This window comes from Vanacampus margaritifer, chromosome 10 (assembly GCF_051991255.1).
Source record: "Vanacampus margaritifer isolate UIUO_Vmar chromosome 10, RoL_Vmar_1.0, whole genome shotgun sequence".
In the NCBI taxonomy this organism is placed as follows: Eukaryota; Metazoa; Chordata; class Actinopteri; order Syngnathiformes; family Syngnathidae; genus Vanacampus; species Vanacampus margaritifer.
This window is the reverse complement of record NC_135441.1, coordinates 27,626,188-27,649,801: the sequence shown is the minus strand read 5'-3', so window position 1 is coordinate 27,649,801 and position 23,614 is coordinate 27,626,188. Positions and strand designations below refer to the sequence as shown.

The following is a 23,614-nucleotide window of genomic DNA, read 5'->3' as shown; positions in this document are numbered from 1 at the left end:
AATTAACCCCCCCCAAAAAATCGATCAGATGGTCGTCACATCTCAGTTCAGTTCACCTGCAGGGCGAAGGTTCCGAGGACGACGCTGCAGAAGATGGGGTTGCGGTAGACGCCCTCGAAGACGTTGCGCTCGCCGTGGATCTTGCGGGCGTTGATCTCGTTGAAGAGCTGCATCATGACGAAGACGTTGAACACGATGGTGTAGTGCTCGGACGGCGGCGAGTGCAGCGGAGAGTTGCGACCGCTGTCCATGTCGAACAGCTTCTCGCCTGCACAAGATGCACAACGGCTCATTCGCGCTTTCCTTCACCTTTATTTTCAAGCACTTCTATTTATTTCTTTTGTAGTACTCCTATTTCATTCAAATCAAAGAACTTTTTGCAAAAAAATGCCTAATATAAAAACATATGAATAATAATACAGTACATAGAATAAAAAGATAATAAAAATATGAAACCTATGCCTTTATAAAAAAATTCATTTCCCCTACATATACATATATATATATATATATATATATATATATACATACATATACACACACACACACACACACACACACATATATATATATATGTACACACACATAAAATTACAAATTTTAAAAGTCAAACTATAAAAAAAACATGCCTTAAAAAATTTTTTATTTTTTCACCCCAAAATATAATTTTAATAAAATTCAGATTTTTTTCTTTAAAAAAACACATTAATCTAGTCTAATCGAATATTACCATTGTCTTAAAAATAAATGACAATTTAAATCTTTTATTTGTACTCCTTTTGAATGAAAATAATTTTTTGTGCAAAAAACAAAACAAAAAAACACTAGTTTAATCCAATAATTTTTTCTCTTTTCTCAAAAAAAAAAAACAGGACTTTAATCTCCCAAGATTAATACTATTTTCTCCCCCCAAAAAACGCAAGGTTCATTTTATAAAATTAAAAATCTGACTTTATTCTTTTAGAATAATTTTTTTCCCCTCGTCCAAAAAACTTCAATCCTAATATTAGTGTTCCCCAACTAAATGAAGCTCCTGCCCTACCTTCAACATAGTTCCCAAGCACCAAGACGCCACAAGATGGCGGCAAAGTAAAACATTTATATGACATGTTTGACCCCCCCCCCCCCGAAACCCCAACTGACCGGCGAAGAGCAGCGTGAAGATGATGACCAGCTGGTAGACGGCGTGTCCCAGGATGTTCTTCATCATCGTGCGCGAGATCAGCGGCTTGTTGCGTCCGTAAGGCCTGCGCAGAAGCAGCGACTCGGTGGGCGGCTCGGTGGCCAACGCCAGCGACGCCAGCGTGTCCATGATCAGGTTGACCCACAGCATCTGCACCGCCTTCAGCGGCGAGTCCTAAACAACAGCGGCAAAAAGCAAGCGGCACAATTCAGCCCCTTTCACGCTGACAATCAAAGCCAAAGCGGATTTGTCGCCTTTAAACAATGAAAGCGAATGTAAAGAAAGTAGACAAAGTGCAATTTCTGCACAAATTGCGTGGGAATGCCGAAAGCTAATAGCTGGATGCTAAGATGGAAGCTTTTGAAGTCAATCGCAAGATCCATTTTGTGGAAATTACAAAGTATTCATTGTCGTTGAAAGATAAATGAATAAAAAGAACACTTGAAGTGGAATTCTCATTGTGTCTTTTGATTTTTGCGTGCGTCAGAATGTGACTAATGGCTAAAAGTCAACTCCTGACATCATTATAAAAAAGAAATAAAGAAATCATTGCAAGACTTGACAGCTGGCAGGAGCGATAAGCGGCGACCGACTGCGAGCCCGCAGCAGCCGGCCGGTCGGCATCACAAAGTAGGCGAAGGAAATGCCTCGCAAAAGAATGGAAGCGGCGCGCCGGATGACAACGCACACACTCGACGAGGAAACAAGGCATGACTGGGACTCCAGTTCTTAGATTAGATTTGTTTAACGAAACAAAACGTTTTTATATTTGTTTTTGTTTTGTGGAAATGCAACTCAGTTAAATGCATTTTTCTATTTTGGTGAAGTCAAATGTGAATTCTTGGATTTATGTAATCGTTTCGTGACAATGCATTTCTAAAGGAATTGTTTACCATAATTTGCGCTGATAAATTCAAAATAATTTAAGATTCTTGAGAATTGCTTTTAATCCAACTTTTTTTGTAATTTAGATTAAAACGTAACATTTGTAACAACATATTATTCTATAATATAGTTTTGAATTATGTGATCATATTTTCAACTTAAAAAAAAAAAAGGTATTTAAATACTGACTTTAAAAAAATCGATATACTTAACTCTTTGACTGCCAGACGTTTTCAGAAAAGGGATGCCGTGGGTGCCAGCCGATTTAACCATTTTTGACTGATCTTTCAAGGTCCACAGAAAATGATGTGTTTGGACTATGGAAACACACATACTACCAAATGAAAGATTGGACTCTCATCTTTCATCAGAAAACAAAGTTTGTTTCTACCTTATTCCGTTTTTCAGTAATCAACAATAGAAAATGGTTAGTTTCACCTCTGTTTTGAAACAAACGTCTTTTAACGTCTTTGGCACTCCATAGGATTTTATTAAACGTTATTGAACGTTTTTGGCAGTCAAAGAGTTAAATATGAAATTAAATGAATATTTTTCTTAATTGTTAATGTATTATTTATTGATTATTTATTTAATACTCATTTAAATTAATAATACTGCTTTTTAAAAATGTAAATTGATGGTCATTATTTTCTAAAATGGATACGATATATATACTTGTTTTAATCTTTTTTATTTAATAACTGTACCTGGCAAAATTTCAAATGTCATTTTGAAGTTTGAAAAAATACTGACAAACAAAAGATTTCCTCTTGGCAACAAATGTAAACAAAGGGAACCCTGTTTGAAGGTGTCGCGTGGCACGAGGCCACCCGCGAGCGCGAGCCTCACCTGCGTGATGCAAGCGCCGGTGAAGGCCACGATGACGGCCACCACGTTGACGGTGAGCTGGAACTGCAGGAACTTGGAGATGCTGTCGTAGACGTTGCGGCCCCACATCACCGCCTTGACGATGCTGGTGAAGTTGTCGTCCGTCAAGATGATGTCCGACGCCTCCTTGGCCACGTCCGTGCCGGCGATGCCCTGGTGACCAGCGGAGGGAGGAGAAAGCGGGTCATGAAAAGAACGATTCCGCTCAGCGGCAAATATCGTAACCGAGATTTCAATCAGTATTTAAAGTCTCCTTCATAACAGAAGTTCTGAAGTGCTTGAATTGAATTTGTGAATGTTCGTCTTGGATGTCAGGAACTCTCAGGACCGCCGGGACGTTCATTCCGGGTACGACTTTGGTGTCCGAACGGTACGAGTGAACGCTTACCATGGCGAAGCCCACGTCTGCTTTCTTGAGCGCGGGCCCGTCGTTGGTTCCGTCTCCCGTCACCGCCACCACCTGCCGGGTCTCGCCCACCGTGCTGTCAATGATGCCTAAACGACAGGCGCCAAGTGAGCTCCTCAACCACAACATGCTAACTAGCATCTATTAGCGCGACTCCCACCTTTGACCAGCGTGTGTTTGTCGGTTGGCGACGAACGGGCTAGAACTCGCAATTTAGGCCAAACTTTGTCCAGACGCTCTTGTTCGACCTATAAAAAGCAAAAACGTTTTGGTCCATTTCCTGTTTTTGGGTTGTCATCACACGATATTGAGGCTCCGCCCACCTCGCCCTTGTCGTTGCGGATCTGCTGGTTGAACTCTTTGCCCTCCATAGCCAGGAAGTCCTCGTTGGGCAGCAGGATTCCGCACTTGGTGGCGATGGCTCGCGCCGTGTTGATGTTGTCGCCCGTCACCATGCGAACCGTGATTCCCGCACGCTGGCACTTTGCGATCGCGTCGGGGACCTGACGACAAACGGATCCGATTTGCATCAGAAACGGTGCCCCCAAATTTGATTTCATGTTATACGTTATCCAGGCAGCGGCTTTTCGTTGGATTTAGCGTACAATCGTCTCATGTTCTATATTTAGACCATACTTCTCCTCTAATGTACTAATGTAGGCTACTACATATGACAATTTTTAATCATTGTTGCATAATTTCCATAGTTAACTCACAATTAATTGCACGTTATATCTGTTCTAAATGTCATACTCTTAAACATTAAATTTACCGAACGCAAATGATGTTGAATCTTTCAGATCATTGATTCTAAATTTTTTCAGCAAATAATTCATTAAGTTAATTGAAGTTAAAACCATCTTAAACAGTTAAAAGGTGTGTGAAACTTAGCCATAAATATGTGTTGAAGGTCATTTTATGCCACCAGGTGGCATTAGTGGTTCATATTGGACATTGGTGACAGGAATAATACATTTTTCTTTTCAAATTCCAATTGACATTTTTAATTCTCTGGACATTCTATTGAATGCTTTTTAATAACATTTAAGGCCTAAATTGATATAATAGAATGATATCAAATGTAATGTACGCCTCTAATGTACCATATTTAATGTTTATACTTGAACATACCATATTTAAAGGTTTAAACGTCTGTAATGTTGCATATCGAAGTAACTTTGAATGTTCGGCCATTTGGTGTCGGACGTGCACGCGATCGGCATCGGCGGCTGACGGGTTCGGGGGCACCTCAGGCCTGACGGGGTCCTCGATGCCGACCACGGCGATGCACGTGAGGTCGTTGACGATGTCGTTCTCCACGTCCCAGTTGGGCTCGCCGCCGTCGGCGGGGAAGTCGCGGAAGGCCAGGCAGATGGTGCGCAGGCCGTCGCAGGCCATGGGTTCGATCACCTTGCGCACCATCTCGTCGCGATCTTTGGGCTTGAACACGCGCAGGAGACCGTCCGAGTCGAGGATCCGCGAGCACCTGGAGGGAGCGCGGCAGGCAAATGACTCCCTCGCACGCGGGTGCGAATCTCTCCGCCGGGCGCAAACGAAGGCACTCACTTCCTGAGGATGATCTCGGACGCCCCCTTGCTGTACATGCGGAATCCTCCGTCGGCGGTCCTGAGGACGGTGCTCATGGATTTGCGTGAGGAGTTGAAGGTGTACACTTTGTACATCTTCTCCTCGGGGACCTCCTCCCTGATGGGCTGGTAGTCCCGCTTCAGCTCCAGAACCAGACCCAGGAGGGCGCATTCCGTCTTGTTGCCCACGTGGCGGGGGAGGCCGCCCTCCTTCTCGGGAGGCTGATCAAAACAACGGGAAGAAGAATACCTTTGAATAGTTTGAAGGGAAAAAAAAAAGAAGGGGGGGGGGGCACTGATTGACAATGTAGCAGACATTAGTTCGATTGTTAGCCACTGACTAACTAATTAGCACATGAAAAAAACTTCTTGCTTACTATGCTGTCTTAACATTTGGGCCATTTTCATATAATTTGGTCAAAAACAAAGACATAGCCAACGTCATTTCATTTTTTGGAATTCTTATTTTACTGATGATTGAATTATTACAATTTCAATTACGTGTCTCATGAGAGATGATTTAAACTTGCTTGTTAGCTTAGCAATGATTAGCATATGCTAGAACTTTAATCACAGATCTTGTGTGAGTAAAACAAGTAGACTTGCTACATTAGCTTAGCAAAAACTAAAACTTTAATGATAGCGACTGCCCGAGTCAAGATGTGGACAAGCTAGGCTAGCTAATTAGCATGTGACACATTTTGTAAACAAAAAGCTTTGGCTCTTGTGCGACACGTGTGGTGCATTTGACTGCTTGGGACTGTTAATGTTGGCTTAGCAATTAGCCAACGATGGCATACTTGTTACCTTTCAACAAAAGTGTTTTTATGTGTATTGTGCTTTTTTTCAACAGTACACTAGTTTTTGACCGGACATAGCCAACAGAATTTCATTTTGAAATTACGTTAGCTTAGCATGATAAGCACATGCTAGAACTTTAATCACAGATCTTGTATGAGTAAAACAAGTAGACTTGCTACATTAGCTTAGCAAAAGCTAAAACTTCAATGATAGCTACTGCCCGCGTCAAGATGTGGACGAGCTAGGCTAGCTTAGCATAGGCTGTTCTCTTTCTCACCAGGATTTTGGTGGTGTAGGCCGAGTTGATGGAGATGCTGTTGACCAGGACCTGCAGCGTGTCGGGCTTGATGGCGCTGGGTTCGGGTATGGTCCTGTGATGCGTGTCTCCCACGTAGGCCTGCACCACCGTCATGCGGTTCATGGTCAGGGTGCCCGTCTTGTCCGAGCAGATGGCCGTGGCGTTGCCCATCGTCTCGCACGCGTCCAGGTGACGCACCAGGTTGTTGTCCTTCATCATTTTCTACAAGATGGACGCCGAGCAGTTTTATTTATTATTATTATTTATTGATTATTGATAAATAATGATGGATTAATCATGTTGAATATTATAAAAAGATTGTCGGAACTTAGCATTTGTAAAATTATTTGTTCAAATATAATATTTCCTAAAGACTTGGAACGACTGCAAGTTTGATGCTAATTTCATTAGCTTAGCGATGGCATTTCCCAGCAGGCGCTAGCATTAAGAGAGTGGCGTTAATGTGATTTAGGTCAACAGGCAACGTGCGATTGTCGTTGTTGAAGGTTTATTGATGGCTAATAATCAATCACGATGGCCGCATTGACCTTGACGGAGAAGGCGAGCGATATGGTGACGGCCAGCGGCAGGCCCTCGGGGACGGCCACCACCAGGACGGTGACGCCGATGATGAAGAACTTGACAAAGTACTGGATGTAGATGGGCGTGCACTCCGACGTCCACGTGCGGCCCTGGATGCCGAACGTGTCGATGACGAAGTACAAGATCAGGATGATCACCGTCACCGCCGACATGATCAGGCCTGCACACAACGGCCGACAGTCGACAAGAAGCTGAACAACAAGAAGGACATTTGTTTATATTGACTGACTCACTCAAATGTTACTTGTTTTTTTTTAATATAAAATATAAAGCACATTATAATCAACTTTTGTTTACTATCAGTAAGAAAAATTAAATAATGCCAAATATAGATCATAGTTGCATTATTTGTAATATTATTGTATTTGTTCAACTTGTTAAAAATCAGTAGAGACTTGTGGCAAATACGCACGTTATTTCCTTTCCTAATTTATTGTGCTTTATTTTTTAAAATAGCAGTAAAAAAAAACTAACAAATATGAATATTTTCATTTATTGTTTTGTTTTGCGATTTAAATACTTTCATTAAAAAAGCCAGTTGCAATTATTATTCTTTTTTAAATGATCAAATTTGTTTTATTTTTCTTTGTAGCATTTGGCAATGTGAGCTCATTATTTCCTCTACTGAGAAAACACAAAAAAAAAAAAAAGTTTGTTCATTTAAAATTCTTCTTCTAATATTGGCAAAAATTATATTATATACTTTTTTTGTAGAGTTAAAAAAAAATCTTACTTTTCCTCTACCGACTGCCCAGGAAAATCCCATCAAATCAAGCTGTATTTAAAAAAAATAAAAATAAAATAAGAAAAAGCTAAATATTACCTGTACAGTATTCACATTATTATTATTATTGTTTTTTTTTTTTAAATTGACTTTGTGGATGAGATCATTCTAATTCACCGTTAACTGGCTGGGAATAAAATGCATGGCAATATTTTCATAGTTAGAAATCTTCAAATTTTAAGAGCTTCATAATCATCAAAATGTTCAATATTCTTGTCTCGCACATTTCTGGAGGCGTCGATTTGACTCGGCTGGAAATCGAAGCGTTAAATTGTGCTGAAAAAAACTCCAAATTTCAAATGATTGCCAACGCGACTCCATGGATGCTGCCGTTTTGGTTAGCAACCGCGGCTTCACAACAGACATGAATGTGTGTGCGCTTTTCAGCTTCATCGCGCCGCTCCAAAACGTTTCCATCCTAATTTTAATAAGGTCTCAAAATCGGCGTCTAATTATGAGGGAGAAAACATCCTCACCCACGTCTGATGTCAAAGTCAATGAATTAAGGTTGATTGAAAAATGGGCCAATTGATGAATAGCGTCTACGATTGGTAAAAACAACAAAAAAACAAAAAGGTCGATTGCATAAAAGCGAGTGCCTGGTGATGCAGCGTTTGCCGGAACGCTTCGTGGGCTTTTAAAGGAACACGCACACATTTACTGCATCCACCCATCATTGTTTTGGTACGAGCTCTTAAAAAAAAAAAACGTAAAGAAAAAAAGTAATACATTTAATATTTTAAATTACAGCTACATATAGTATAACAAATATTATCATACAGATTTTTGGGGTCATTCGTGTTCATTTCAAAGTATTTAAAAAGGATAAAAAAGGTTGAGTGTGTGTATATTATCTTTCACGTGAATATATGACTGTATCGCCGTCGCCCGTTTACGCCCACTCTGAAAGTCAAGCGTTTTTTTTTTGTTTTGTTTTTTTTGATGTGCTTTTTGTGGCGTTTGCCTCACCGGCCTTCCCGATCTGCACGGCCAGCCGGGTCAGCTTCCCCTGCAGCACCGATTTCTCCTTCTTGGGCACGATGACCTTCTTGACCGGCTTGGCCTCCTCTTTCTCCTCCTTCTCCTCCGACTCGGCCGCCTCCTCGCTCTTCAGCGGCTGGATCTCCAGGGCGATGCCGTCCTGGGTCTTGGCTGAAAAGGGGGTGGGGGGGAGGGAGGAAAAAAAGGGGAGGAGCAACAAGGACGTGGATGAACGTGTGTGTGTGTGAAGGATGGAGGAGAAGGAGGAGGAGGAGGACGAAGGGCAGAGAAGCAGAGAAAAGGTTAGAGAGGGTTGAAAAGAAGGCGGGAAAAGTTTGTTGTTGTTGTTGTTTTTTGTTGCAGGGAGGAAGCAGCAGCTTTTAGCACCGACGTGGCGGCCCCACATCCTTTTTCATCTTTCAGGGCGCAGAGGAGCTTTCATCATGACAACAATCAACAGTCGCTTGTATTAGACACACACACACACGCGCGCGCGCTCACAAAACACACACACACCAGATTGTGATGAAGCGCAGCCGACGCAATACACACAACAGCAGATTACAACACAGAGCGGTCAAACTTCACACACGTTTGTCATCGCTTCACCGAGCGGGTGAAATTTAACCGGATAAGCAAATCGACGTTGAAACCAACAGCGATGCCTTCCGTCCGTTTCTGACCACCCCAAAAACACAAACCCGTTTTTTTGGTTTTGGTTTTGAATGAAGCTTTTTTGGTGACTGCTTTGATCATGCCTAGTTGAATTGTACATATTTAGTGCACGTTTATGTGAAAAACCAACTGGGCCTCCACCCAGGACGTCACATGATAGACCAGAATTTTTCTGCCCCCATTCAATTAGCAATCGGAAATTTGGCGAGCACCCACAAAAAGTCTCAAGATACCCAAAAAGACACAGAAAGGCAGCCATTTTGCTTGGAAGCGGACATTTCCCACATCCAGTTTGACTTTGCAACATGAAATTTGGTGGGCATGCCTGTCATCATCAGTAGACCCCCCAAAAAACTAGGCCCAAAAAGCTACTGAAAGTCTGCCATTTTGCTTTCAAGCGGACATTTTAAGGTCGTTTTTTTCCCTGCCATTTTAAAAATCCAGTTTGGCTGAGCAACATGAAATTTGGTGGATGTGCCTGATCATCAGTAGACCCACAAAAAAAGTATGAAGATAAGAAGAAAATATGCCATTTGGCTGTGAAGCAAACATTTCGAGGTCATGCAAGTCATTTTTCTTGCCATTTCAAAAATCCAGCCGCATATCCAATTTTGGTTTGCAACATGAAATTTGGCGGGCATGTTTTTCATGAGTAGACCCACAAAAAAGTCTCAGGAAGAATTGTCTGAAAAAAACACAACAAAGTCTGCCGTTTTGCATCTAAACGGAAATTTCAGACACGGTTCATTTTCTTCATCTTCACAAAGCTAGCATGAAATTCGGTAGACGTCGCTCTCATAAAAGCATACGCCCGAAGTCTGACATCTTGGTTTGACGGAGACATTTTCGGGTCATATTGTACCATTTGTGCCTTTAAAGGCCGTAGCATCATGTTGATAAAAAAAAAAAGAAGAAGAAAAAAAGCCCTTTTAATTAATCGTGATGAATCAAAACTCTAAAATGTGATTAATCTGATTTTAAAAATAAAAATCCACTCAGGAAGTTTCATGATGTTACCAGATTTATTTAATTTTATTTCTTGAAATGACGACCGGTGATGGACACAAACGCTCGGCCCAAGGGTCAAAAGGTTAATTGTCGGGAGGATTACGAGGGGAACCTCGGCCGGACCCGAAAACTTTTGCCACCTGCAGCACACACCAGGCCGAGTGCATTTGTCTCACGTGAAAGCTCGGCTGGCAGCTCGGAAAGCCGACAGCGAGTCTTGGCCTCATTTGCATAAGCAAACGGCGTATTTGCATCTGGCGGATGCGTTCCATTGAGCCCCTTCCCAGCATGCACCGCTGCGCGCAGAAAAGCCTCCTCAGTTAATCTGACGCTGAAAACCTCCGCATTTCGACGCAAAAACAGCTCGCGGGAAATGATGGCCAACATTTCACGACGATCATTTTCTGCTCGTTTATGGGGGGGGCACATTTCGGGCAGATGATTTTTTTTGAGGGGGGGGGGGAAATCAAAGCCACTTTCAATTAGCATCAGGAAATTTGGTGGGCATGTCTATCATGAGGAGACCCACAAAAAAAAAAAAGTCCAAAGAGACACAAGAAGTCGGCCATTTTCGTTCTAAGCATCTTGGGGGGTGTTCAAAGTCAAACTTTTGCGAAGGGGACATTGTGAAAATGAAGCCCCTCAATCCAGTTCCACTTAGCAACATGGATTTGGTAGACATGTCAACTTTAGAAGCCATGTGATGCTAAAAAAAAGACACAGGAAGAATGGCATTCTCTTTCGAAGCAGCCATTTTAACGTCATGTTTCTACGGAACAGGATTAGGGACAGTGAAGTGGAAAAAAAAAAAAAAAAAAAAAGGGTTGGCAGGATTCTCACTTTAATCACGGAATTCTGATTTTAAAATGAGAAAGCTGTGATTTAAGTCAGAATTCTCACTTTAGAATAAATAATAAATTCATAATAAAATAAAGTGAGAATTCTGACTTTAATCTCAGCATTCTCATTTTAATGTCAGAATTCTGCGATTAAACTGAGAATCCTGCCAATCTTTTTTTTGGTTGACTTCACTGGCCCTAATCCTCTTCTGTATGTTTTTCATTTTCAAAGTATTGAAAGGTTCTTGATGACTTTTTTCACATCGTTACCTCATTTGTAAATATTAGACCAATCGGCGACGTGAAATGTGAAAAAGTTGCGTTTTTGACATTGCCTGTGGGCGGAGCATGTCGGTCAAGTTTGATGACTTGCCATAAAACGCTGATTCAAATTCAGGCCTCAAAGCTAGCTTGTGCCTTCTTATGCTTTTTCTTCTTTTATTTATCTACTTTGTTTTTCCTCCGTGGTCGTTCTTCAAAATTCAAAGTGCTTCACCCCTGAGTGGGAAACTATTTGGATGTGAAAAAAAAAAAGGAATGTTCAGGTTGATTTATGAACTCGGATAAAACGATCAATGGCGGAATATGAAAAGACAGAAGGATTAATAACCTCGCACAAAACGACGGTAACCTTTAAACGAAAAAATGCCAACATCTGGCTTTAAAAAAAAAAAAAAGTTTTTTGGTCTTTTCATTGTTTTACCGGGGGCCATAAATCAGTAGCCCCGTTTTGCACAAATGATTGACAGATTTTTTTAATATAAAAATTGACAGAGCCAAAACACAGAGCGTCACCGAGATGGTGAAGCTGCATGGGTTGACTTTCAAACCAGGAAGCTGCGGAGCGTTCATCCAGCACACCACACGGAACTAACTGACACTGAGACCCACCGACCAATCACAGCACGACGACACCATGGGACGTGTGTGCGCGCGTGTGTGTGCGTGTGTGCAGTGCTGGTGGGAGGGGGGAGAGGGAGGGGGGTCGGACAATCAAAAAGAAAAACGACAGCAAGTCCACAAACAGACGACAAACTGAAAAAGGACCACCCGAAAAACCACAGCGATGCAGAACCACGACAGCTGGGTGGGATGGACGGATGATGGACGGATGATGGACGGATGGCAGGAAGGGGAAGAAGAGGAGGAAGAGGCCAAGACGAGGCCGGCAGCGGGACGGGGAAAAGGGGAGGAAGACGACGATGACGACACAACATCAAAGTCCTGAGCAACAACCTGCAAAAACCAAGCAAGAAGAAGAAAAAGAAAAAAAGAAGAAGACGAGCAGTTGACATCTTTATGCCAGGGTGCAACTCACAAACGCTACTTTTTTTTTTTAAATGACTTTTTTTTAATTTTTTTATATATATATAATTTTTCAGCATAACTTTTGTTTTGATTACTTTGTGGGAGTGAAATCAGGTTTTGTTATATTAAGCAAAAATATATACAGCATTATTATATATATATATTTATTTTAATATATTGTATATTAAATATACTATCAATGTATTATTTCATCAAAAAATACATTTTAAAAGGTATTAGTGTTGCTGTTGTTTTTGGATGACCAATTGAAGCCTGCAGCATTTGGTCTCGTGACCACCAGGGAGCAGCGAAGTTTGACTGTGAGCAAGAACTAGCATCTCTTAACCCACACAACACTGCAAACAGTGGCTAGGCTAACTGAAGCTAACTGAAGCGTAAAAAGAAAAAAAAAGGTGGAATTGTATGCAAGAAAGCGCGCTTGATTTGTGATTGTGGCAGCAGATGCTCAAACCACAGGAGGTGCAGCTTGCTTGCGTGCGTGCGTGCGTGCGGGCGTCACCTTGCACAGGAAGTCCGACAATCACAGAAAAGCGAGTGCACTTTCCTGCTGGCGGTAACGACCATCAGAAACAAACACACACAGGCGGCACATTAACACTTAGAAGTCACTCTGGGGTGCGCTTGATTTCGACACCAAGTCAACTCGGGCTGGATGATGATCAGATAAAAATCGCAATTTCATCATTTAAAAAATAAGAAATACAATTTCAATCGATTTTTCTCGCGCCAATAATGATGACACACATCAAAACAAGTTTTGCTTTTTCTCTTTCTCCTTTAATTTCTCCTGATACCAAACAAGCTTTCAAAAAACCTCTAAACAAAAACATCCCTGGGCATCGACTTTGTACTTGTACTTTATAAAAACAGGAATAAAAACATCTTGCATCGTGACTTAATGCCGCATCCAATTCAATGTGCTGCTCCTTTGGGTGTGCTTGTCTTTGCGACTATCAAAGCTAATTTTAGCACGTCAATGGCATTTTTCATGCACGTTAGAATTAAGCTAGTGGGCCGTTCTTCTAGGCAATGTAGCACGTGGCAAACAGATGTTTATTGAATTCAGTTTATTGCCACCATAAAGTGGGGGGAAAAAACTCACCAAATGACATCTCGTATCTCAAAAAAGTCAGGTCGTTTGTAACCCAAGCTAAAATAAGCACTGGGTCAAAACATGAATGTAAACATGTTCTTGAAAAATAAACAAGATAAATTGAGTTTCTCTCACGATTGTTTGTATATATCGCTGCTAACATGTGGCTAAATCTTAGCTTTTGCCGTGTAAATGGCCACCGCCTCTTTGGAAATGTGCAAAAACCATAATTGCCTTCTGACAGGCTCCATTCTTGTCAATTGGGCGGAGGGAAAAAAAAAACATCATTGCGAGTCACTTTTTAAAAAAAATAGTGTCGAGAGTATGGAGGACCAAAACTGCCAAAATTTTAAACAAAGAAATGACTAAAAGCGAAAATAAAAAGGATATAAAAAAATATATATATAAATAGAAATAAATAATAACATATACATTTATACATTGTTTGTTTTTATAATCTTGTTTTTCATATTTATTATATATATATAGTTATACTATTTTATTTAAAATTTTTGAATTATATTTTTGATATCCATTTTTATTTTCACTTTGCCATTTATTTATATTTGGTAGGTCAGAAAAGTCTCTTAATATAGAAGAAGTTTGCAAAAATCTTATTTTGAAGAGAGAATCGGTCTGTTTGGATGGAGTGCTGCAAAAATTGGAGAACTGCTGGAAACTGATGGCAGCCATGTTGTTAGTGTAAGAAAGTGCACATCAGCAAAGAAATCATCACCATGACGACGACGGGGGATGCAAAGGCGGGAAAGCTTGAGAGTTGCACCCGGGTAACGTGAGGGAACAGCCCCATTTCTAATCATAGAGAGAAAAAGAAAGAAAGAGAGAGAGAGAGAGAGAGAGAGAGAGAGAGAGCGCCCCCTCCTGCCTCCAGATGGAGATGACGGGGTGGGGGAAGCGGAAGAGGAAGAGGAGGGAAAGGACGAGGAAGCGTGAGAGGGAGGATGGCGGGACAGAGCGACAGGTGGATGAATGGAGGGGGTTACCTTTGTTGCGATTTTCGGGGGGTCCTTGTTTTTTACCTGTTCGGACAGAGAGAGAGGGCGGAATGCTGAGAAGATGGATCAAAAGAATCCAACTGAAGGAGAACTTCAAACAGTGCCTGTGTGCGTGCGTGCGTGCGTGCGTGCGTGCGTGCGTGCGTCTTGTGGGCCTTGGTGGCAGGAATGGACCAATCAGAGGAGAGGGAGACACTCGTGCCCGAGCCAGCCAATCACAGATGGCAACTTCATCACGTGATCATTTCGATTGCCAATCAGTATAATAATAATTTATAGAATATTATAGACATTTATAAACACATATGAATTGAAAAAAATCTATATTTTTCATTTTTCTAACAGTATAATTAACTTTATTTAATCATTTTTTTAGACATATATGAACAAATTCATCAGGATTTTAAACCCTTTTAAAATAATGAAATTTGAATTGCATATTTTTAAATGCATACATAAATTAATTTAATTAATTCTGTTATGCTACAGTCTCTTTTTTATATTGAGTAAATAAATAACTTACTGAAGAAAGGTTCAAATATTTTTCATTTCTTAATTACATTTTCTTAGTATTTTTAATGCTTTATTTGTCTTTTTACTCAAAAAAAAATCCAATTTACTGTACTGTGTTCCAAAATAGCTTTATTTAATTTTTGGATTGTGATTATGATTTATTTAAGCATGCACTGTAGTACAAGACATTGATTTATCTTATTTTAGTTTTTGTGTGTGCGTAAAACACGTTTTAAAATAATTTTCACAGTCATTTCTACACATTCATCATATCTTTACAATTATGTAAAAATATGTATATCAAATATATAATGACTTAAAAAAGCATTTTTTGATCATGTTTAAAATGTGACCATTCTTTAAATGTACAAATTTATTGAGTTAATTTGGCCTTTTCTTCTTCTTCTTTTTTTCTTCTAACTTGTCTTGTCATTTAGGAAATGCACGAAAATAATATCCATAAAAAAGATTTGAGGCGGACGGCGTCCGCCTTTTGCGCTGACTTGGTCCATTCGCGCGCTTCCCAAATGAATGCCTGACGAACTCAAACGTTAGCCAAGGAAACAAATGAGCAGACAGAAAAATCCAAAACAAGGAGCGAGCGTGATCACAAGCAAATCATAACGACTACGAGAGAGCGGTCGCCAGCTCCAGCAGCCTCGCATCGCGCCGCTCTGCGTACACGCAAAATTCCTTTGCGCAACATTTCTTTGCTTTGCTTTTTTTTTTCATTCAATACCAGTAGAGGCATGTATTTTAAACAAAGGAGCTTGTTGATGATTCATTTATTCATCAGGAACACCACACGGATGACTGATGATTGGTCAACCTGACAAAAAAAAAAAAAGTCCCGTGTACGGTGAATTACACGCATGCTCATTCTGAGGACATTTTTCACTCGACTGGATTTACGCTGCAGCTCGCGCTAACCTCGAGCAGCTTTATTGTACTATTTACATTTACTTTAATGGCTGACATACTTCTAATGTCTAATAACTCCATTTTTTGGAATACCGGATACCAGTACCGGGATTGACATTTTACTACCAATACTTATCGGTAATGAACTTTTCTTCTTTTTTTTGGAATGACGTTTGGACGATGTGATTGGACGAGCAAGTCGCGGGCAGGCCAGTAGAACCGAAGATCCTCGATTGACTTGACGCTCCGGATTAGTCGACATCGACTGGACTATCGTCACCTTTTCTCGAACGTACCATATTTACAATATGTACTCTAACATGACGTATCATCGAGTTAATGAATGTACTTCTTTGACATATACAACATACAGATCTAATATATAATATATTTACAAAATGTACACTATATGTGGCATATTTACATGATATTAAACGTTCTCAAGCATGTAGTGTAAAGCCAGTCAAAAAAGTAATTTCATGTCGTTTAGTTTGCTGACAAAAGTCCAAATGAGCACACACAAAAAAACACTCATGATGTTCTGGTGGTTCTTTTTGTTGTTGTTGTTCATGTTTGTGTGTATGCGTCTCATTCATACTTTTCTTGGCCTTCTTCACTTCGTCGCTGTCGCTGGCACCGAGCAGCGTGAAGATGATTCCCGTCTGAGAGTTGAGGCCCACGGCCGACACCACCATCCGGCCCGAGCCCTCCATCACGTGCGTCCCTGGCGGAGGGAGGGGGGGGGGCGAAAGAAAGCCTGAGGATCGCTATGCTAGCACGCAGCACGAGAGCAAAAAAGTGCTGGGAAACGTTTCATCAAGGCTACAATTTGGAATGAGAATTGACGAAATCACAATGCTAACAATTAGCAAGCTAACATATCGTGAGAGAGGAACTTTGGCATCAACGGCAACCTTAGAACAAGCGCCAAGGCTTTCACATTCTTCTATTTCGAACAAGAATTGATTGCATGCTAACAGTCAACATGCTAACATGTGGCCAGATCAAAAGTGCGGCGCTAACAGCGACGTGGTAACAAAATGCGCTGAGGCAAATGGAAAAAGATTTTAAAGCTCGTCCTGAAACATAATTTCAAACAAGAATTGATAACATACAGCAAGGCAAGACCCACGCACCTGGAAAGTGCAAAAAAAGACTGATAAGGATTTGGCATCATGCCATTTCAAATGATAACTGATGACATTAACAGGGCCGAGCGAGCCGGCTGGCATTCTTTATAAAAGCTAACTGTTGAAATGCTTACAACCTCAGTTGGCTTGCTAAGGATTTTTAAAAACCGCCCTGCACCATTTTGAATATGAATTGATCAAATGCTAGCAGTTAGCATGCTAAGAAATGGCAATATATAGCAAGGTCGCAATAAGCATTTTACATTTTGACCTAACTCTAGTCAGGTACTAAAATGATAAGTGCTTAATGAGCTAAGACTGCTGGATAAGGATTTTACAACATCTTGCATTGATATTTCATTGACAAAATGCTAACAGGCTAAAGGCTAATAAATGTCTTCTCTTGAGACATTCTAAGGCTCTTTTCTTGGGGGGTGGAATGGAACTCCATTTTGGGTAAGTTGTGCCTTCAAACTCACCTGACAGCAACATGGGATCTTTCTCCAGAGACTTGCGGACCAGGTCCGACTCTCCGGTGAGGGAGCTCTCGTCGATCTTCAGGTCGTTGCCTTGGATCAAAATGCCGTCGGCGGGCAGCAGATCTCCTGCGGGAAGAACATCAGCTCGTAAACCGGCCTCGCTCAAATGCTAACACGCGTTAGCGTTTTTTGCGTACCGTATTTGATCTGGGCGATGTCCCCCGCCACCATCTCGGCCACGGGGATCTGAATGACTTGACCCTTGCGGATGACGGTGAACTTCTGCTCCTGCTCGATGCGGCTCTGGAGGCCTCGGAACTGCTTCTCTTTGGACCAATCGTTGAAGGCCGTCACCAGCACCACGATGATGACCGAGAACAAGATGGCCGCGCCCTCGATCCAGCCCGCCTGCGCCTCGCCCTCGTCCTCCACGCCGCCTGCCGCCTGGCCGCAAGCTAGGGGGGAGGAAAAAGCCCTTTTCAGTACCACATTCGGGTCTTCTCCATAAAATGACCATTTCAGAGTGATTTAGTTGCCAGGTGAATGCATGACGCAATCTCAGGTAAATAGGACTATTTTAAAAATATGTTGTTGTTAAGTAAGGACTAGAAAGACAGTTATTATTATTATTATTTTTTTATCTCATAAACAGACTCGTAAAATAATAATAATTATGATAAGTCCAAAAAGTAGCTGTCAACACTTCCAATTAGGTGTCAAAACTGGGTGCCATTTTTATGTAACGGGGGATTGCTATCTGATAAATGCAACTACTAAAGTAACTTGTAATCTAACTTTGTTAGGCTAGGGATTACTTGTGTTCAAAAGTGAATTATTAAAGGAAGTAATCAGTAAGTTACCTTGAAAAAGTAACTGTGGCAGAACTGATGAGTTTGCCACGTAAACGGCCGACTATTGTATAGAAGCAATCGTGTAAATCAATGAGCAACAATCAATGCTCATGACTGATCTGAATTTGGTCAAATGTGAGGTTGCAGGCAAACGGACCTTCACCGTCTCCGCCTTCCAGGTGGTAGAAGGACAAGCCCAGCGAGATGATGGCGGCGATCTCCAGGATGATGAGCGTGACGTCTTGCAGGGCTTCCCACACCAGCTGCAGGAACGTTTTGGCCTTCTTGGGCGGGATGAAGTTCTGGCCGAACGCCGCGTGCCGCTTCTCCAGGTCCACCGGGTTCCCGGACAGACCTGCGGGAGGCGAGCGGCAGAAGGAGTCAAATGTGTGCCGGAAAACCTGCTTGGTGGTCAGTGTGAAGGTCATTTTCTGCCACTAGATGGCATTTGTGTTTTGTGATGGACGTTGTTGACAGAAATAGCACATTTTTCTTTTCAAATTCAGAGCAATTGCTATTTGGAACATGAAGCAAACAGGCTGATTTGTTCATCGGAAATGACAACTGGTCGCCAGTCCCCACAAATCACATTTATTATTGCTAAATTGAGTTTTAGTGACTAGCAATGTCTAGCGTGGCCGCCATCCGCTGGTTCTTGCTCTGACGTGACGTTGCAAAAGCGGAGAAGAGCCGAAAACACTTTGTTGGAATTGCGATACCGTGAAACGGCGACAGTTCTGTTTGTGCTTTTCACGTCACAATCTGGCCAAAGTCCGAAAACGGCGACTCGATTCCAACTCCCTGCGGTGAACCTCCCACGGAAATGCAATCTGGTGGCCGTCACCGGTGCCAACCCGGCGCAGCGGCAACGCCTCCCCCCGCCCGACCCGAGCGACCGGCTCTCCGGATGACACTCCACGCGCTCGTCAGACCGTCGCTCGTCAGACTCAGTCAAGGGGGACACGAGAGCCCTCAGGGTCGGATGAGCTAATGCGTCGGAATGAGATAACGTGCCACGGGGAGTCACGTGACCGCGCGTAATGTATGCGGCGGGAAGTCGAGGGAGTCCAAGAGCGCCAGTTTGCGTGTTGAGCGCATTGTGAACAAAAAGTGGATTTCACGTGCCTTCGTTTCAGTTCTTTTATGAAGATTTGATTGACTATTGTTTGAAAGTCAATGCCTACTTTGAAAGCCTAACCCGGCTTGAAAGCGTTTACTTCTTTCATCGCTCTTCATCAAACGAGTTGGAGACGTTTTGTTTTGAACGTCTTTCCGTGCGTCGACCACCAAAAGGCAGCCGAGCGAAATTGGACTGCGACTTTTTGGAGTGGGCGGTTGTAATTTGTCGGTGAAAAGAAAGCAGATGTGATAGATGTCCACATGCCCGCAGTTGCCATGGCAACGTGTTCAGAAGACACCCACCGTCTTCGTTTTCCTCCTCTGGGAAGGAAGGAAGGAAGGAAGGAAGGTTTCCGTTTAAAAACAACAAAAAAGACACTCAAGCTCATGTTTGGGCACAAACGAGAGAAAACCTCCGCCAAGGCTCCAACCCATACCACAAAACATTGCTTGACTGGATGTTTTTCCACTTCGGAGACCATCTCAGGCTGTGCGTGTGTGCGTGTCACGGTTAAATGGGACCCGGGTCACTTGTCTCATATCGGTGATTACAACACAAAACATCAGAAAGTACACAAATCCCTGAGGGACTGCGTGTATGTCTTTTAGTAGTGTTTTGTGCGTGTGAGAGAGCATTTCAGTTTTATGTGGAGATCTTTTCGATCTCATTTCAGTATTGTGTGAGATCTTTTCGGTCGCTTTTCAGTATAGTGTGAGATCTTTTCGGTCTCATTTCAGTATTGTGTGAGATCTTTTCGGTCGCTTTTCAGTATTGTGTGAGATCTTTTCGGTCTCATTTCAGTATTGTGTGAGATCTTTTCGGTCGCTTTTCAGTATTGTGTGAAATCTTTTCGGTCGCTTTTCAGTATTGTGTGAGAGTTTTTCGGTCTCATTTCAGTATTGTGTGAGATCTTTTCAGTCGCTTTTCAGTATTGTGTGAGATCTTTTCGGTCGCTTTTCAGTATTGTGTGAGATCTTTTCGGTCGCTTTTCAGTATTGTGTGAGAGTTTTTCAGTCTCATTTCAGTATAGTGTGAGATCTTTTCGGTCGCTTTTCAGTATTGTGTGAGATCTTTTCGGTCGCTTTTCAGTATTGTGTGAGATCTTTTCGGTCGCTTTTCAGTATTGTGTGAGATCTTTTCGGTCGCTTTTCAGTATTGTGTGAGATCTTTTCGGTCGCTTTTCAGTATTGTGTGAGAGTTTTTCGGTCTCATTTCAGTATTGTGTGAGTTTTTCAGTCTCATTTCAGTATCGTGTGAGAGTTTGTCAATCAATTGATTAATTGTTGCACCTTTGCTTTGATGTTTAGTAAAACACGTATGGTAGGTGAATTAAAGACAAATCACATTTGTTGTTTGTAATGTTGCATTTACAACCGTCAACCCGCTTGTCAATCAGCGTTTGTCGCAAAAGGCGAACAAACGGGAAGGAAGAAAAAGTCTGAAAAGAAAGACAAAAAAATGATTTACCTGCCGTTGTCATCTTGACAGAACATCTCCTAAAATAGTCATTTTTATTTTTAGTTTGCACGCCACGTTGAACATCAGAGTGCGACAAAATCTGCATGAAAAATCACGTCTTTTTTTTTTTTTTTTTTTTTAGGCCGAGATGAAAAGAACATCAGCGACCACCGGGGAGGCTTCAGACGGACGCGTCGCAAAACATCAAAAATGTGACGCAAGATAAAAAAGATGAAAGCTTGGCGGTGACACTTCACGTGTGCCGTGAAATTTCAAGCGTGTGAAGCGTGCGAGTGTGAAGACGGCGCCGCTTTGGAGCCGACCGCCGCCGCAACCTCGCACGCCACAAAAACGCATTTTCAACCACATTCACAACAAATGCGGGCCTTTACATTCTTTTTCAACATCTGCAGTGGGAAGAAAGTCAAACAGCTTCCATCAAATTCTAAATGAGAACATTTCCCCCAAAAATAGATATACATTTTGTCAGTATTAGTATTATATTTAAGTTAAAATACTTAAACTGTATTAATTTAATAATTAAAATAATTTTTAAAAATGTAATTAAATCCTACAAAAACATTTTTTAATAGTAAATACAGCCTAATTACAATTACAAATAATTTCATTTTTGAGTTAGAATAATTAACAAATTGTATGATAAAACATTTTTTAATTCAAAATATACTTCATAAAATTAGGATAATGAGATCCTTCATTTTGGAAAAATGTGATTAAGAATGACACATTTTCAATTACCTGGCATAAAAAATAAAATAAAGATAATGAAGACCTCCATTTTGTGAAATCTGATCAAGACTGAAACGTGTTGATGGTGAATGCAGACAAATAAATTCTTTGTCATTTAAAAATCAAAACATTTTCAACCGAGAGAAATAATTCATTCAAATAAGTACTTTGTTTTGCAGCACGAGTGATGACGACGATGAAGAAAATGATGATGATGACGACGATGCGCCCGCAAGAGTTTGTTGCTGAAAGTCGTTTGCGTTGTGTCGGCGGCTGCTGCAGCTGATTTGCTAAATGGACGCCGGCCGCGATGATCTACGGAGACATTAGGGGAGCCGCCTGGAACTAATCCCAATTCAGGAATGGACCCGTGGCCACAAACACCAACGCACGCACACACGCGGATCAAAGTTGATGATGATGACGACGACGACGGAGGGAGGAAGCAAAAACAAACAGCCGCCCGCTTGGCGGCCATTTTCTGCCGTCAGATTTTGATACTGTCATTGAATTAAAAATGAAAAAAGTTGAATTTGAACTTGATGGAAAAAAGGTTGGCCATGTCAAATGCTAATGCTAAAGCTGACTGCGTTGAACATTTCATTGGGCCATGTTTTCTGGTGCTCTGATCTGCTAGCATCTTCTGTTAGCCTGGTACATTAGCATCTTAAGTTAGCATCTTGTGTTAGCCTGGTGCTTAGGCATCTTATGTTAGCCTGGCGCATTAGCACCTTGCGTTAGCCTGGTACATGAGTATTTAAAGCCTGGTGCATTTGCATCATGTGTTAGCCTGGTACTTAGGCATCTCATGTTAGCCTGGTGCATTAGCAACGTAGGATCTTCTATTAGCCTGGTACATTAGCATTTACAGCCTTTTGCGTTATCATATTGTGTAAGCCTGGTGCGTTAGCATCATCTATTAGCCTGGTGTGTTGGCCTAATAAATGTACATCAAAAATATTACCAGACCCGTGTTCGCCCCCCAACCCAGAATATTTCTAAATGACGGCCTATTCTATCAGCAAGTGACGCAGAGACGCATAGTTCATGTGTCGTCTTGTACCGACTATTGCGATGTTCTGCGGTTTCTATTCTTTCCATGTCTAGTATTAAGAGCCTAAAAAATACCTGCCCGAATTAGTTAGGCGATAATATCTGATCCGGTTTTAGGCCTTTCAAAAACAATGATAATTGTCTGCAGTTTTTTTTTCTATTTTTCTATTCCTCATGAAACAGCAAATGTCCTTGCGGAATTTGTCCTCTAGATGGAGCTCAGACTCCTTTTAATCCAAATACATCGATGACGTGGTTATCCCAAAAATCCAAAGTTGAAATCTCAACTTCACGTTGGCCTGTTTTACTGCCGCTTCCCATTTGTGGTGGGCGGTTTACCTTCGATGGGCGAGGTTTTGAGGCGTTTGCAGATGCCCTGCACGTCGCCGTAGTCGTCTCGAATCTTGTTGACGGCCTCGCCGCTACGCAGCTCCATCAGTTCTCGCAGGTCGCTCACCGTCATCCCAAAGTCGCCGTCGTGGTTGCCGTCGGCAACCGAGTTCCCCGGCGGGTGCTCCGCTGTGTTGTTGGCCATGTCGGCGATCCTGGCGAGTCCGTTGGCGTCTCTCCGGTGTCAGAAAAAGTCCCGATAGGGGGCGTGTCAGCGGAGGGGGATTGCGGGTCGTGTACTTTCACAGGTTAACTCCTCGCTGGGACGGGCACGCTCCTCTGGGTCACCATGGAAACGGGGGTAAACATGTTCGGAGGGCGTCGCTGGGAACACAGACAGGAAGGAGAATGGATGAGAAGACGGGATAAATAGATAGTCATCAATTCATCCAAAAATATTCGGTAGATTAATCGGTTATTCCAAAAAATCAAGACCAAACTAAATATTTGTGTGTGGTTTTTTTTGGGGCACTTTGCAAGTGCGGAATGTTTGTCTCCGTTTGTCCTGGTTGCTCAGAACAGTTGACACTGTGCGAAACATTGGACTTTTCGCTTGCTAACCAAAACAGCAGCA

General features: G+C 41.9%; 1 protein-coding gene across 5 annotated transcripts in view; it reads right to left on the bottom strand.

Moving 5' to 3' along the window:
- The window catches only part of LOC144059722 (plasma membrane calcium-transporting ATPase 1-like), a 62,955-nt gene that overhangs the window by 16,013 nt on the left and 23,328 nt on the right, over nt 1-23,614 (bottom strand). For 3 of the 5 annotated variants that reach the window (XM_077578998.1, XM_077578994.1, XM_077578993.1), the window contains exons 2-18: nt 22,990-23,364; nt 18,427-18,624; nt 17,616-17,873; nt 17,419-17,544; nt 16,408-16,533; nt 14,364-14,399; nt 8,404-8,586; nt 6,596-6,810; nt 6,027-6,269; nt 4,929-5,170; nt 4,611-4,848; nt 3,686-3,865; nt 3,523-3,610; nt 3,345-3,451; nt 2,918-3,109; nt 1,144-1,357; nt 57-268 (exon numbers count right to left, since the gene is read on the bottom strand). In XM_077578998.1, the coding sequence (XP_077435124.1) occupies nt 57-268; nt 1,144-1,357; nt 2,918-3,109; nt 3,345-3,451; nt 3,523-3,610; nt 3,686-3,865; nt 4,611-4,848; nt 4,929-5,170; nt 6,027-6,269; nt 6,596-6,810; nt 8,404-8,586; nt 14,364-14,399; nt 16,408-16,533; nt 17,419-17,544; nt 17,616-17,873; nt 18,427-18,624; nt 22,990-23,185 (3,054 nt within the window). In that variant the 5' untranslated portion in view covers nt 23,186-23,364. The remainder of the gene's footprint in view (nt 1-56; nt 269-1,143; nt 1,358-2,917; nt 3,110-3,344; nt 3,452-3,522; nt 3,611-3,685; nt 3,866-4,610; nt 4,849-4,928; nt 5,171-6,026; nt 6,270-6,595; nt 6,811-8,403; nt 8,587-14,363; nt 14,400-16,407; nt 16,534-17,418; nt 17,545-17,615; nt 17,874-18,426; nt 18,625-22,989; nt 23,365-23,614) is intronic. The other 2 variants (XM_077578997.1, XM_077578996.1) reach the window with 1 other exon arrangement.